We start from the raw sequence: 15,614 nt of genomic DNA, 5'->3' as shown, positions 1-15,614 counted from the left end.
GGAAACCACCAGTGTGCCCAATATACAGGCTTAGATTTTGAAACTACCCCCAAATTAAGCAAGACTAAACAAGGCTGCTTGACTATGTGGCGCCAACGAGTGCCAGCAGTTCCCTACAGTGAAGGGGGAGGTGTATACAGCAGACAACTGGCCCTTAGTTGGGAGTCTTTTGAAAGCATCTTGATTTCAGAGCAAGTAATCATGAGTGATAAATTGCCCTTACAGTTGTCATCCCTTGATTTTTGAAAAAAAAATAAAAATACATTAGAAAATACACAGTTTCTGGAGAATCATTTATAAATGTTAAGCAAAGGGTTTCTCTTCAGAGGAGCTAGCATACAGAGAGGTGAAGTCTGCCTTGCGGCTGGATAGTAGCAAGGAGCTCTGAGTTCCATCCCTGACACCTCATAGAAAATGTAGATGGAGTGATGGATTTTACTATGGAACTTAGGAAGATAACACTTGTTAAGGATATGGAGAAAAGGAACCCTGTACACTCTTGTCAGGCAAAATGAGTTAGGACAGCCAATTTGGAAAATACCTGCACACACTCACACACGCACACACGCATGTACGCACGCATGTACCCACTCATACCACAGATACCCTCCCATATCTTTGCTTTGTGTATCATTTCTTTGCAAAACTGAAGCTGGAACTAGCATATGGTCCAGCTGTCCCACTTCTGGGTCTGTGTCTGTCAGAGGCAATGGATCTGAACTTCAGAGACAGGCTATGCTCTGTACTCATTCATTCATTCATTCATTCATTCATTCATTCATTCACACTGTCCCACCACTCCCAGTAGCCAAGATATGCTGATGCTCCAAATAACCTCAATAGATGAATGGATGGGTGAATGAGTGGATGGATGGATGGATGGATGGATGGATGGATGGATGGATGGATGGATGCCTGGATACATGGATGGATGAATGGATGGATGGATGGATGGATGGATGGATGGATGGATGGATGGATGGATAAATCCATGAAAATAAAAGAGTACTATTCAACTTTACAAAGAAGGGAAACCCTTCCTTGTGCTCTGGGATGAATGAACTGGGAACGTTATGTGGAGTTCGGTGGGTCAGACCCAGAGGTAAGTGCTGCAGATCTCTACCCAATTTAAGTGGTGAACTGGTCTCCCTCAGAGAAGCAGGTAGAATGGTGGCTGGCTGGACTGAGACAGGGGAAGAGGAGCTGCTGTTCAAGCATTGGTTTTAAGCCCTACTGTGCCTGCTGTGCAGTATGGGCTTCTTCCCTCTGTTTTGAAATGTGTTATTAGGAGGGAAGAATATGGGTTACCTGTTCTTAGCACCATGCCAGGTGTAAGACAAGTTAAAACATTCTAGCAGAGGACTCTAAGTGAGTCCTTCCCTACTATCCAGCCTCCAAATTCAAACCCTCTTCCTAACCTTCAGCTCCCGTTCCTGTCCCTCAGCTCTCCTTCCCATCTTTGGCCCTTCCTCTCATTTGGCAACTTCTCTTCTTGTCCCTTAGGTCTATCTAATATTACTTATCCCCTCATCCTGTTCTTGGTCTCTCTTACCTAAGGTTCCTCTTCCCATCCACTTGCCCACTCTTCATCCCTTGGTCACTCTGTACCCTCTGGACTATGCTAGACTATCACCACAGGAGATCTAAGACAGATAAGGTGAGCCCAATGAGACAGTGGCCTTATGAATTGTGAGCAGGTACTCTCTATTCACCTCGTAGATCACCAGGCAAAGCTGGGCAGTCCAGGGCTCTCTGGGCTACTTTTGACCCTAGATCTTGGCTCTCTTTTTTCCCCACAGTTGCAATTTATTTAACCTGCTTGGAAATTTCAAGAGAAAAGTAAGTGGATGCAGAATCAATAGTGATGAGCTGTCTCCCATCCAGAATTACCCTGAGGGATTTCTTTTCCTTACCCTGCTAGGACCAGAAGATTTAAAAGCTATCGTTACAAACTCTGCAGTCTGAGCCTAATAGAACTAATAATCCAATGGGGTCTTCCAATCAATAATTCTCAAATTGGTTTTTGGAGCCCAGTAATTCCCAGAGTGCACTTCAGGCTGACTTTGACACTTTTTATTTGTGGATGATCAGGGGTGATTTCTGTGCCAATGGAAGATACCAAAAAGGAGACTCCAAACACTAGAGTGGGAAACCCTGCCTGCTGGGATAGCCTGGCCAGTCATCTGGTCTTTCCTCTGGGTCTTTCCTTGGCACCTTAATTAGGTGATACTGTTGTCTAATTAATTTAATCATTTACAGTGTATTTACTATCCATGAAAAGATCTATACTTGATTAAAAAGGAGGAATAAAAATAATTCTCAAGAACTTGCTCCAAACAACCCATTGTTTTTGTTTCCTTAGTTTTGTTTTATTTATTCCTTTTCATTTCCTATGAGTATATAGCATGTCTCAGTCACATCCACCTCTCGCACAGTCCCTCCAGCTCCCCCTAGGAAACCCCTCATCACATCTTCCTCCCACTTTCATGATTTTCTTTTATATTTTTTTCATTTTGTATTTTATGTTTATAAGTGTATTGCTTACATCTATATCTGATCCACATGTATTCAGTGCCCATGGATAGGTCAGAAGAGGTGTCTCATCCCCTGGAACTAATGTTATAGATATGTCACTGTGAGTATATGTCTATATACATACATACATATGTACATATATAAATATGCATATGTGTGTGTTGAGAATTAAACCCAGGTCATCTGAAAGAACAGCCAGTGTTCTTAATTAATAAGCCACCTTGCTAACCCCTATTTAGTTTTTTAGGGCTTCCCATATACACATGGGCATATAGTCATTCACTGAAACCCATCAGCAGCCATATACCTGAAGAGAAGAGGTTCTCCTCTCTTAGCAGTCATCAATTGCCAAAATCTCCTCAGCTAGGGGTTGAGCATGTGAGTCCCACCCCCATGAACAGAAAGACTAAACAAAGGTGGTAACCATGCAACAGATTTCACACTATATCCGTGTGTGTTTAAATGCACTTCCACATTACCATGAAGGAAAATACATTATGATCCCCATTCTGTTCAGAGTGTAGCCTCTTGGCATTTTCTCCGTTTTGACCTTTGTAAGGCATCTTATGATCCAGACTATGGATCTCATCACAGATTCTTCTTGTCTATCCAGCTCTTCCATTATTTTCTATTTTGCTTTAACCTGAAGAATGATGGGACCCTGGGTTCCTGATATAATCTTCCCTTCACAAGATTGTGGGTAGTGTCTGAAGTTTAACACAAGTCACACATGAGCAGCATCCAGAATAGAGTTCTACCAGAAAGTAGCATGAACACTACCCAAGAAGCCAGATCCAGTAGTGCTCAAATCTGGCAGCTGGGCAGCATTCCAGAGCTTAGCAACATCACTTGAGGGGAGACGACCACCATAACCTAGGCTGTGTCTCCTTCCCTTGTGGTCCAAGACACAGTAAAGGATGCTGAGCAATAGCAAAGGACACCTGTCAAGTGTGAGAATTCAGGGCTCTTAGCACTGTACGGGAACATGTCCTACATGTGCCTAAGGGGAGCTGTGCTCCTTGAAGGGCTTCAGCTTGAAATGCTAGAATCACAGTGTTCTGCAGCAGGACACTTTGGCTGGAACCCCTCAGTGAAACAGCAAAAATAGGACTTCTCAGCAGTATGTATCCAGGGACAGGAATACAAAAAGTCGTTCTACCACAAAGCAGCAGGAATCCTACCCAAGAAGTCAGAGCTAGTAGTGCTGAAATCGGGCAGATACGCAGCACTGCAGAGCTGGGCATAAGGGTTGTGCTGACAGCAGATGGTCAAGACAAGGCCTCATGGCAGGATAAGTTCAATGGCCAGTCACCCAATGATGCAGGACACAGAGCCAGTCAACACGCATGGAGACATGGAGCTGAGGTCAGAGGGAAGCCCCAGCACTGAGTCCTTTCAGAGGCAGAGAAACTAGTGATGGGGAAGGAAGTACAGACAGTAGGCTCATTCTGAGTATGGTTCATGCTCTTTGAAAGACTAATGACACACACCAGACATTTTTATATCAGTATCACCCTCTCTATGATCTTTTGCCAGGGTACAACTGGGGGATTGGCACAACTAACTAGTTCGTGTACTCTGATGATTTTGAAATGTACACATATGAAACTGCCTGGTGGTCATGTGATAGGACCCCCATTCCCACCCAGCAGGTGACTCAAGATCCATTTAGGTTGTGATGTTGTACTTTGGATGCAGTGGCAGAAATCAGGGCTAAAGTTGAACCATAGGCAGATAGAACACAATGGTGCCATGGGAGGCAGAGGTGAGATACAAAGGGTGGAGATGGAGACAGGAGGATCTCTTGGTGCTTGAGAGCCAGCAAGGATGATATCCACAGCAGTGACTAACAAAAGAGACTCAGAGGCAGGAACAAGCAGTTGATGATATCCTCTGACCTACACTCACACACACACACACACACACACATTCACTTACTGAGGCAGGATGGAGATTTAGTGTGTGTACATGTCTGTGCATGTATGCATGCATGTGTGTTCTTTTGTCCAGGCTTTTAACAGCCTTCACACATCACACCTGCAGGGCTCACATTAGGCAACTGTCTCTCCTCCGTTGGTATCTCGATGCTGCCAAGCACAGGGAAGACAGGCAGCAGCCAGACCAACACATCTGAGCTCAATGAAACACAATGCATAAGGACTGCAGATGGAAATAAATGATGGGGAGCAGCAGAGAAGCCAGGAGCCCAAAGTGCTGACATCTTGAGGAGACTCTCAAGTTCCTCTCACTATTTATGTGACAGATCACCAACTTTGTTGCTGGCGATAAAAATAAGCCACTGCCAGCCACTGTGTTTTGAAGGGGAAATGTGGCTAAAATTATCTCACTGAGAAGGAAACTGGTGTGAGAGGGAATCTAGAGAGAGAGGTCTGCCAGCTGGAAAATGGAGCACCCAGGAAGAGCTGGGATGCATTCTTTGAGAAAGATCTAGAACAGAGAGAGTGGCACCTCTGCTGATCTCGGGAGTAGAAGTAGTGGTTAGATGGGAGGGAGGTAGTTTTGGAAGCATCCCTTGCCTTGCTCATCCCATGATAATATAGCATCCTCACAGCCACAGCCTGTAGGAGCAGCACACAGCAGTCTACAGTTTATGTCTAGTCAAATAAGCGAGGGCCTGTCTGCTATAAGCATGGCTGTGTTCACCCACAGTTCACACAGAGAATCCTGGCCTGCCTTAGAGATGTCACCTGCTCAGTTCACATAGTTCTTGTACAGTATGGACCCCAGTCCATATGACATCTGTTCTGACACAAAGAAAGAATCATGCGGACTCAGCTAGACAAAGCATGGCATCACTATGTGCAAATGGAGGCGGGCTCCATAACTTTCTCTCTGATTTCCGTACTCCAACTTTAACAGAGCGATTTTAACATGGCCCCAATGTAAGTATGTGAAATATGTATGCAAATGAAAAGGAATCCTAAATGAATTCACTTTAAAACATTCTTTAGAATACATATAATTTTTAATTTTGTGTGCTATACTAGATAATTTTCTGGGTGCTGTGACAAAAACAACTAAGTGAAAGAGAGTTTATTATGGCTCATAATTCAAAGATACAGTCCACCTGGTGGGAAAGGCAAGAAGGCAGGGGTGTGAGGCAGCTGCTCACATTGCATCCTTAGGAAGCAGAAGGATGCATCCTTAACTACCATTCACTTTCTTTTCTTTATTTACTTCTATTCTCCAACCCAGGGGATGGTGATGCCCATCTTCAGGGTAGCTATTCTTTCTCAGCTGAGTCTCCCTGGAAACACCCTCATAGACACACTCAAGTGTCTGTTGACCCAACACACATACTAATGAGATGTGCTTCTTTTTACAAAGAAAATTACATCCTGGCTAAAAGCTTGATGCTTCAAGACACAGGGCATCTTCAACACTTTCTAGAGTTAATCGATAGTTTGATTGTATAATCATTAATGCTCAAAACACTGCTTTGAATAAATACAAGGTACAAAATGGCAGAGATAAGTTTGGGACTATTTTAGAAATGGTGGGAAAGTGTATCCTAATCCCACGCCAAAAATTCGTTTAGTGTTTGTGTATGAAACTCAACTCAGCAAATGACACAGCAATCTTTACAATACCACAAGATAATTAAATGTGAGTCTGGGGCCACATACTGAGGGAGACGGTGGCTGAAAGTTGTCGCTTTCTGGAAGTGAACCCTCACTTCTAGAAGAGTGGAAAGCCATGTGCAGGCACTGAAAGCCCTGCAACAGTCTCTTCAACCCAAGGTCAGTGTTTCAGGCATCTCCTGGAGAGATGGTGTACACAGCTCAGGTGCATGTCATGGGTTCAGAATCAAGGCTGGAGTGATGTCATGTCTGTGGCACAGATAAATGCTTCCAGAAACACCCCCAGGGTCACTGCACGCTTGACTTTGAACTAATTTTTTGTTTATTAAGCAGAAACTTTTCTGTGTTGCCCAATTTTTCATGAATCTCGTCGTAGTTATATCACAACTGGGATAGCCGTACACACTTTAGGAAGCTGGGGTTTGATGGTGCATCTTCTATAAGCCAAGGAGCTGCAGACAACCTTCACTGACTGCCAACAGCAGGAAGAGGCCTCCATTGTCTCAGAAGGAACCAGGCCTAACATCACCTTAAACTCAGACTTCTGCTTTCTGGACTATGAGGAGAAATTCCTGCTAAGGTCATCCTCTGAGGAAACCATAGAGAAGAACCATAGTTAGAGAAGGGCCCAGCAATTAAAGCAGAACCTCTCCTATGCAGCAGGCATTGTGACCAGGAATACATAGAGAAAGGAAAGCGGTAGGTCATGTTTCATGGTAGAACGAAGGTGGTTTTTCAGGGTATGTCAGGTTGAGCTAGGAAGAAAGAAAAAAGAATGGAATCGTGTTTCTCAACCCTTCACTGTGCATTCAGCCCTTCAGTCCAGTCAGTCCAGTGGGGTGACAGAGTATGTGGGGTGCCCAACTAGAAGTCAAAGAGACTTCCATGTCCACGGTACCTTTCATGACAGACTTCAGCATAGACAGCAGCAGAAAGAAGGTGACAGGTGGGGAGCCAGCCTGTTTAGTGGTGTAGCCCTGTGGCTTTGCCAACAGTCTGGGATGACAACCTGTGTGTGGCATTTGATGTTGGGAATCGAGGGAGTATTCCTGTTTCCATGACAATGGGATGCTGTGCCTCTAGGGTAAGAGTTCCACAGAAAGATCTAGGTATACTCAGTGACCTTTAGCATATCTCTATTTTTAGCTTCCTAGACATTTGTTCCAAAAACTGCATATCTCCTCCTGGATCATGAGGCCCAGATGGTTCTCAGTGCATTGGCTCCAGGCATATATTTCTGGGTCCTGAGCCACACTTTTAGTTGGGAGGCTTTGTCTGTAATCGCTTACCTGGACAGACCCTGGATTCACATCCTATCCTCTACCCCCATTTTTTACTTGGCTACAGACAGTTGCCTGGAGAACTATCCACCCTGTTGGAAAGACACAGGGGGATCAGGGTCATTCTTGTCACTTACTAGGTGAGAAAGATATAAGAGACAGGAAATAGAGTTATTATAGAGGCCAGAATAGAGCAAAATGACTGATCTAAGCCTAGAGATGCCAGTAATATGGGATTACACATCACCTAGGGTTTCTAATTTTTAATCTATTTCCTGTGTGAGGAGTACAAAGTCTGAGCTTCCCAGAGTCTTGATGGCTAAGACTCTGGGTAATTCAGACATGCCTAGGCTGTAGTCCTGTCTCCCTGGGCCTCGGGCAGATCATGTAGGGTGAGCTGGCCTCACATCGATCCACAGAAAGACAGTGTGACCTTCCCCTAACGAGCTTCGGGATCAGTTTCCCAAGACTTCCCAAGGTCACCCACTGGTGGTCCTGCACATTGGGCTTCTGATATCCTGGGAATTGATTTGATTTGTATGCAAATCAACTCAGACATCTGAAGTATTCAATTCAGTGTTTAAAAGTAGGCTGACATGGTGCTTCAACCATCACCACAATCAGTTCTAATACTTAACACAAGACAGATGCTGGGCCAGTAAGCAGTCACTCTCCTACTCCTGTCCCAGAAGCTGACCATTACCCGTCTGCCTCTATAGATTTGGTGACTCCTGGGCATTACACAAGTGGACCCATTCGATGGATCCTTTCTGGCCTGCTGTCTTCAAGGAGCATCCTATCTCTACAGTATGAATAAGAATAGTTTCCTCTTTATTGTCAAGTTAGTCCACACTCAGAGAAGCATTTCCAGACAGACTGCCCACCTGCCCACACACTCCTCTGCATCTTGGACTGTCCCCTCCCCATTGCTGAATTCATAACTTTCTGTGCTGAGTGAAATGTCACTTATCAGTTCTGTCCCAGCCATAAACATAGAGAGTGGATATGTGCTGCCATGACAACTACATTGTGGGGGATTATATCAGGTCCACCTCAAGGATTCCTGGGTTCCTATTTGCCATTTTCTTGCAATCACAAAAAGCCTTGTGGCATAATAGGTGGTCAGTCTACTGGGAAAATAAGAAAGAGTGTAATGCATATGGCTGCAGAGTTTGCAGCACCCAGCCAAGTTTGGGTGCCCCTGTTGGATAGTTTGCCCCAGCCTGAGTCCTCGCCTAAGTCCCTCTTCTTCCAAACAGCACCTGTGAGCTCTGCGAGTTTAAAATGACAAAAGATAATTTAAAATATCACAGTTGAGGGACTGGGTATCAGCATAAAGCTTGATCAAATCCAAGTCTGGTGACAGCCTTTTCACATGGTGTGCGGAGGTCAGGGTTCAAGAGTTTTCTGTCTGCCACCTGTAAGCCTGCCCTACGAGTGGTTGGCTCTGACTCCAGGCCTCAGGAGTTTTCAGGACGCCTAGAGGGCTTTCTTGGTGTCTAGCAAGCATGGTGGTGTGAGTCAGCACAAGGAAAGTGGCGGGTGAGTGAGTGGTGACCTTACCGCCAGTCTCAGCTGACAGAAGAACAGACTCTGAAATACAGTACATTTTAACCCAAAGCACTAATTCCTCCCAGTGTGGAATTAAAAGGACTCAAGGCACCCATGGGGTCCACCAGACTGTGTTAATGGACACAGCCCAGCCCAGTGCCTGCTCACCTGAACTCACCCCATTTATTGCCCAGCCTCCCGCCATGTTCTGGACTGAGCCCCTCAATCCCAACATCCTTGTCATCAAACTCCTCTCTTCCCACTTTCTCTTCTTTTTCTTTTCCTCCCCTTCTTCCTCTTCTCTTTTCTACTCTCCTCTCAGTCTTCTCCCTCCCCCTCCCCTTCTCTCCCTGCTTCTTCTCTCCTGAAGATGACATCAATGTCATCCTAGCCCAGTCAATCATTCTAGAATCTGTTATTCTCCTGAATGTTCAGGCACTCCGTCTCCATAAAAATCATTGTAAAGTATGGAAACAGTACCTTGTTCTTCACTCAGTTGGGAGGGGGGTAGGGGGTATGGGAGCGTCTCATCTAAGACAGCCCAGTCTGTAGGTCCACAGGGTATCCAGAAGCATGGTGTCAGGCAATAGACTAGCAGAAGAGGATTCTGAATTTCCTGAGAAGCTCTAGAACACTTAACACTGACTTTACCTCATTGGAAGGAAAGTTTTGGATCCCACGAGAGATTCTTTGCAGATGTCTGAAGCATCTTCCCCTTCCCTGAGAAATGTGCTATCTGATGTTTTTAATAGCATTGTCTCCCAATGAGGGCGAGGCTCTGAGCTGCAGTATTGATCTTGTCACTTTGGGGAACAGTTTGATATTTAGGGTTATAAATAGCATTTTCATTGCTCTGTTACCATGTTCAAGACTCATTTGACAGCTCCGACAAAGAATATAATTTTCTTATCAAATATGAAGATGTACACTTTTCCTGAGGCCTGAACTCAGGATTCTCAAGTTATATTGACACATACTAAAGAAACAGCTTTGCTGTGAAGCCTTCATAATTCAGAAGGGCTGCAATGCTTCTCTCCTGTAAGAGGAAATAGGGCACTCACTGAGTTGATAATCCAATCACTGGTGAATGGGCCAAGCCTTATCTCTAGTCCAGCCAGAGGGACTTAGGTCTTGCGACAATCTGATGAGGAAATGCCATACTCACTGCTGTGGCACAGTGGCAGACCAAATCGAGGGCCACACTGCCATGGGGCTATAAGGAGCAGGGCTGAGACTGGAACAGTCACCCAATTCCTCTGCAGGGCTGTGCTGGACACTAACCACAGACCAACTTACAGGAGTATCTCTTTGACTCAAGCAGCATAAAATTGTACTCTTCTCATAAGCAACTCACACTCCTTCTGGAAGAGGTGCATATCTCTGTGAGGTCAGACCAGTTTGCAGAATAGAAATATCAGGTCTAGCCAAAACGTTTTCCCTTTGGAAAATTATATTTGTTTGTTGTTTATTTAAGTGTGTGTGCCACACTGTGATGCTTCTACAATATGGCTCCCAGAGATCAAATCAAGTTTTCGGATCTTGGCACCTGGTGAGCCATCACACAAGTTCTAGCCTGACGTTTGCCAGCAGGTCAGGAAGGTTTCAAATTTGTGCTTTACTACCTTCACTTCAGGCAGAGCTTGAGGTCATTTTGTGAGGGCCAGCTTAGAAGGCATACCATTTCCTAATTGGAATGAAAGCCCTGAGGTTTTTTTTTCAGAAAAACCAGGACACTCCACTAGAGGTATGCCTGTCTAAAGCCACTGGGCTGAATTTTCTCTTCAGACATGTGCGTGCTGTGGTGTGGAAGCCCTGAGAGTTCCATACAGGTTTGTCTTGTGATCTTTAAAAGATCACAAGTTATCCTCTAGCATTTCCCTTCTGTGTGTAGCTAAGTTTCTGCGCCTTGGCCTAACTCTTGTCTCTGAGTCCCGCTGTGGCAAGGGTGCCCTAAACAAGAATGGACAATGGCAACTAAGATCTCCACTTTCTGTCTATTCCTCAGCCAAGGCAAGATGGCAGAGGACTAAATACCAGAATGTGACAAATTCCTGTCCCCCGCAGCATCTTGACTCTGGAGCACATGATGATGTTGGGACATGACTAGCTGATCTCTTTCCCGGTGACTTCCTTACTGTACATACTGTAAGGATAACCCAGGATGCACAACAAGGACCTGATCCATTTATAACCAGCATAGCTCTATTCCATCAAGTCTCTCTAACTGTTTATTATAATGGTGAGTCCTCCAGGAGATGAACAATGATAGTTGCTTACCTGCTGTTGCTATATTTTGAGCATGACAGGTGGGGAGTCTGACCTTGCCATTCATTAGATGTGAACTGGGTCTGATATATGTGCTCAGAAAGTCCATGAGGTACAGTGAACTTCAGGGCAGAAGGCTGTGATGGAAAGGATTCCACATGCCAACAAGAGGCCAGCTCATCCTCACTTCCTTCACTTGCATTTTAACTGACCAAGGGTTTACGGGGCTTCCACAAAATCAAGCCAGCCAGTTTCCTAGCATGGAGCAGAGACTCATGAACCCCCAATCCTCACTAAGGACAGCGGATTGCTGCTCAGGGAGAGTCAGTTTTATATAGGAATATGGCACCTAGTAGATTGACCCTACTTCAGTGGTTGATTCCACCCTCCTGAGCATGTGGGCAGCATTAATAGGACTTAGGTGAGGGGTCTGGGAGGCGAGAGTGCATCTGGGAGGAGTTAAAGGAGCAGAGGATAGACATGATTAAGGTGAAACTCTGAAAGAATGGAAAATATATTAAAACCACACTCATGGGGTTGGGGATTTAGCTCAATGGTAGAGCGCTTGCCTAGCAAGTGCAAAAGTGCAAGGCCCTGGGTTCGGTCCCCAGCTCCGAAGGGGAAAAAAAAAAACCACAGTCATATGTGTGCCTAATAAAAAATGAAATAAAACAGAAGATATTAAGAAAACCTCAGTCATCTTGTTTTAAGTTTTCAAAAGTAAATTTTCCCCAAAGTGGATCTGTCTGAACCAACTGTCGGAAGAACCATTTGTCTGTCTAGCATAGAATCAGGATGCTCCCTGCTCTCCCAAGGCTTGCCCCACACTCCTGCCGAGTATGTTCTTTTTGCTGTTCACAGAAGACTGGGTTCCTTGGGGCTGTAAATTGGAGTTCGCATGTGTGATTATTAGGTTTCTTTGGCTCAGCAGGGGAGAAAGCAGGGTGATAGAGCTGCGATGGGGGCTATTTGAGGGCTCAGCAGTCACCTGGCCTTTGAGTGTCGATGAGATGTTCAATCAGGTAAAGCCGGTTACTGTCAAGCCTGGTTGCCTGAGTTCAATCCCCAGGACCCACATGGTGGGAGGAAGAAGCGACTCCTCAAAATTTTCTTCTGACTGACAGACAAAGGCTGAGGGATGCAAGCACAAACAGGCGTTCACAACAAATAAACAAATGTGGTGAAATTTTTTCAAGAAAATTTTGTAACTGAAAACATATTAATTAGTATATATTAAATAAAAATGCAGGGCATGGACCTAGTCATAGCCCGGGGACTGCAGAAGAAATGCTGACCAAAGGAAAAACAGATCAAGAGAGGACCCAGCAGAGCAACAAAGAAAAGAAATGGAAAATTACAATGGGTTATGAAGGGTCATACTCAAGTAGGGAAAGATACATATTAGGTGAGTCTGAAACAGACAGAAGAAAAAAATAGCTAAAATACTAACTTTAGACCCCATGCCCATAATAAAAAAATCAGCGAAAATCAAATATAACAAGAAATCCTCCAAAGTAGTCTGAGAAAGAATATTACATGCAAGGAAACACTGCTCCAGTCGCAATGAGACTTCTCAGTAGAAAATGCTAGAGAAATTTTTAGAGAGCTGAAAAATAGGGAAATAAAAACAGGTAGAAAGATTTTTCTTTAAGATAAAATAGTATTTTCAAATAAATGAAAACTGACATTTTGATCCATTCAACCTGTGGGATAGGACACATGGAACAAAGTTTCACATAAAAGAAAAGTAATACTCAAACCATGTCCAAGATAAACTTGAGGTCTTAAGTAATTATAAATAAACAAATAAATAGAAAATATTGTGTATTTGTGTATTCATGTACTTAACCTCCCTTTTAAAATAGTTTATAGTGTAAGTAGTGAGATGTTAGCTTTGATTTTGTATAGCACTTCCCCTGTTCATTGATTATGGCCATGTTCTCCTTTAGTTCTTTAGATATAGTTATAATTTTGGCTTTAAGATATGACCTGAGATGTATGATAAGAATTACATGGAGAAGCCGAAGAGATGATGGCTCAGCAGTGAGGAGAATTTTCTGCTCTTGCAGAGGCTCGAAGTCAGATGGCTCAACTCCCTGTAACTCCAGCTCCAGGAATCTGGTCCTCTCTTCTGCCTCCATGGGTGCCAGCACTCACTGTGCTGCACACTCTCACACAGTATGGCACATGTACCCAGAATTTAAAGTAAAGTAAAATCTTTTTTAAAAAAGAGGATATGCAACTGCTTGAAACTAAATTTTTATAAATTTAATTGGAATTTGTAAGTGTCTTATTTTATGTGAATTAATACAACCCTGAATTGAGGTGAGCCTGTCCAGTATAGTTATTGAATGAACAAAGTAAATGATAGAATTCCTATAAAGATTTGAAAGGGAAATCCTAAATACAAAAATATTTGATTTGGCACAAATGGTGCAGTAACAGAGAAACAAGAAGGTGCAGGGCTGCAGGGTTGCACTTAGCATGTTGGGAATAAACTGAACTGAACACTTCTGATGGGGACTATGAAAGTTATCAGATGGAATGTTGTTTAAATACAGACACATGGGTAGAATGGAAAGATTAGGGAAGGGAAGGTGTAAGCATACAGACTGTGGAAAGCAGCTACTGCTGTATGAGTACTGGGCACCTTGGACCTGGAACAAGGGATACCAAAACCGGAGAGAAGGGCTCAACAGTTAAGACCACTGGCTGCTCTTCCAGAGGACCGGGGTTTGAGTCTCAGCACCCATGTGGTAGCTCCAACCATGGGTAAATCCAATCCCAGGGGATCACCCTCTTATGTCCTCCACAGGTACCAGGCACGTCCACAGGACACTCACATATAATGCCAGAAAAACACTTGCATGTAAAATAGAAATACATAAACTTAAATAAATAATTCCTGCTGGTTGGTGGTGGTATACACCTTTAATCTCAGCACTTGGGAGGCAGAAGCAGATGGATCTCAGTGAATTTGAGGCCAACATTGTTTACAGAGCAATTTCTAGGACAACCAGGGCTACACAGAGAAACCCTGTCTCAAAAAAGCCAACAAACAAACAAAAAATTCTAATAAGTTCTACACTCTGTGCCGCATTTGCCAGTTCTTTTTCTCTCCCTCCATCCCACCCTCCCTCTCTCCCCTCCTCCCTGTCTCATATTTTCTTCTTCCCCCTTCTCTCCTCCTCCTCTTCCTCCTCCTCATCTTGCTCATCTCCTCCTTCTTTTAACTTATCTGGGGTTCATTTGCATTTTTCTGACTTCTTAAAGGAGGCATGTATGTTACTTTGACTACTTTCCTTTCAATATAAGCATTGAAATCTTCGTGTTTCTCCCCAAACAGTACTTTCTCAAACTCCCGGACTTCTAATGTGTTCTTTAACTGTTGTTTAGCTTTAATCATGGATTTACCTATCCCTATTCTTCTGCTTTTAAACCTTTCTTAAATATCTTGTTTTTTATATGTCTACTGTAATTATCTTATGATTAAATAACACACCCCTTTAAGACTTAATTTTTTTCTTCCTTGTTTTAATGGTTTTTGTAAAAGGAAACTGATGGAAACCAGGCTACAGTCAAACAGGAAGAGCATCCAAAGGTGGTATTGAGCTTGCTATGTCACCATGGATGACTTTAAACTCCTCATCCTCCTGCCTTGCCTCCCAAGTGCTGGGACTACCACCTGGACCACCATGCCTGTCATAAAGAATGCATACTGTTAACGTGTTAGGGGGAAGTTCTCTAAGTGCCAATCAAGTCAGGATGACTGATTGTGCCTTGTAAATTTCCTACAATCCTCCTGAAGTAGTGCTTAAGTGTTCTGTCAATTACCATGTGTGGGATGTGAGCACCTGAGGACTTTGAAGACCTAAGCAGATCCATCACATTTTTTTGTGTGTCATGTATTTCAATGCTCTGTGCTTATATGGCTGTGTTAATTATTTTCTGTAACTAATTAATTGACTACTTTGTTACTATCAAATATCTCTTCTTGAATATAAAGATTTATTTATTCTTAGTTCCTATATATGAGTGTTGCAAAGTTTTACTCGCCTGTATATACCTGCAAGGCACGTAAACAAGAATAAATAAATGGATGGGTCTGGCGCCCACAGAAGCCAGATTCTCTAGAACTGGAATTGCATACAGTTGTGAGTTACCGTGTGAGTGCTAGGAACTGAACCCAGTTCCTCTGCAAGAGCAGCGAGTGCCCTCAACCACAGACCCAACTGTTGAGCCCCCATAATTAGGATGATTAAGCTGTAAGATCAGTTTAGACTGGCCTACAGCTTATATTAGCTACACATTGTTACAACACCCAGAAGCAACCTGAGGAAAAGGATTGCTTTGGGCTCACAGTTGCTGAGGGTCCCAGTGT

General features: G+C 43.8%; 1 protein-coding gene across 5 annotated transcripts in view; it reads left to right on the top strand.

The window, feature by feature from the left end:
- Window positions 1–15,614, top strand: part of Dpp6 (dipeptidyl peptidase like 6) — a 906,096-nt gene that overhangs the window by 399,134 nt on the left and 491,348 nt on the right. Inside the window, exon 1 of one of the 5 annotated variants that reach the window (XM_087656311.1) lies at window positions 10,734–10,797. Coding sequence (XP_087512437.1) covers window positions 10,756–10,797 — 42 coding nt within the window. The 5' untranslated portion in view covers window positions 10,734–10,755. 5 annotated transcript variants of the gene reach the window in all.

Source organism: Rattus norvegicus, chromosome 4 (genome assembly GCF_021556685.1).
Source record: "Rattus norvegicus strain SHRSP/BbbUtx chromosome 4, alternate assembly SHRSP_T2T, whole genome shotgun sequence".
Classification (NCBI taxonomy): Eukaryota; Metazoa; Chordata; class Mammalia; order Rodentia; family Muridae; genus Rattus; species Rattus norvegicus.
This window is presented reverse-complemented; position numbering and strand designations above follow the sequence as displayed.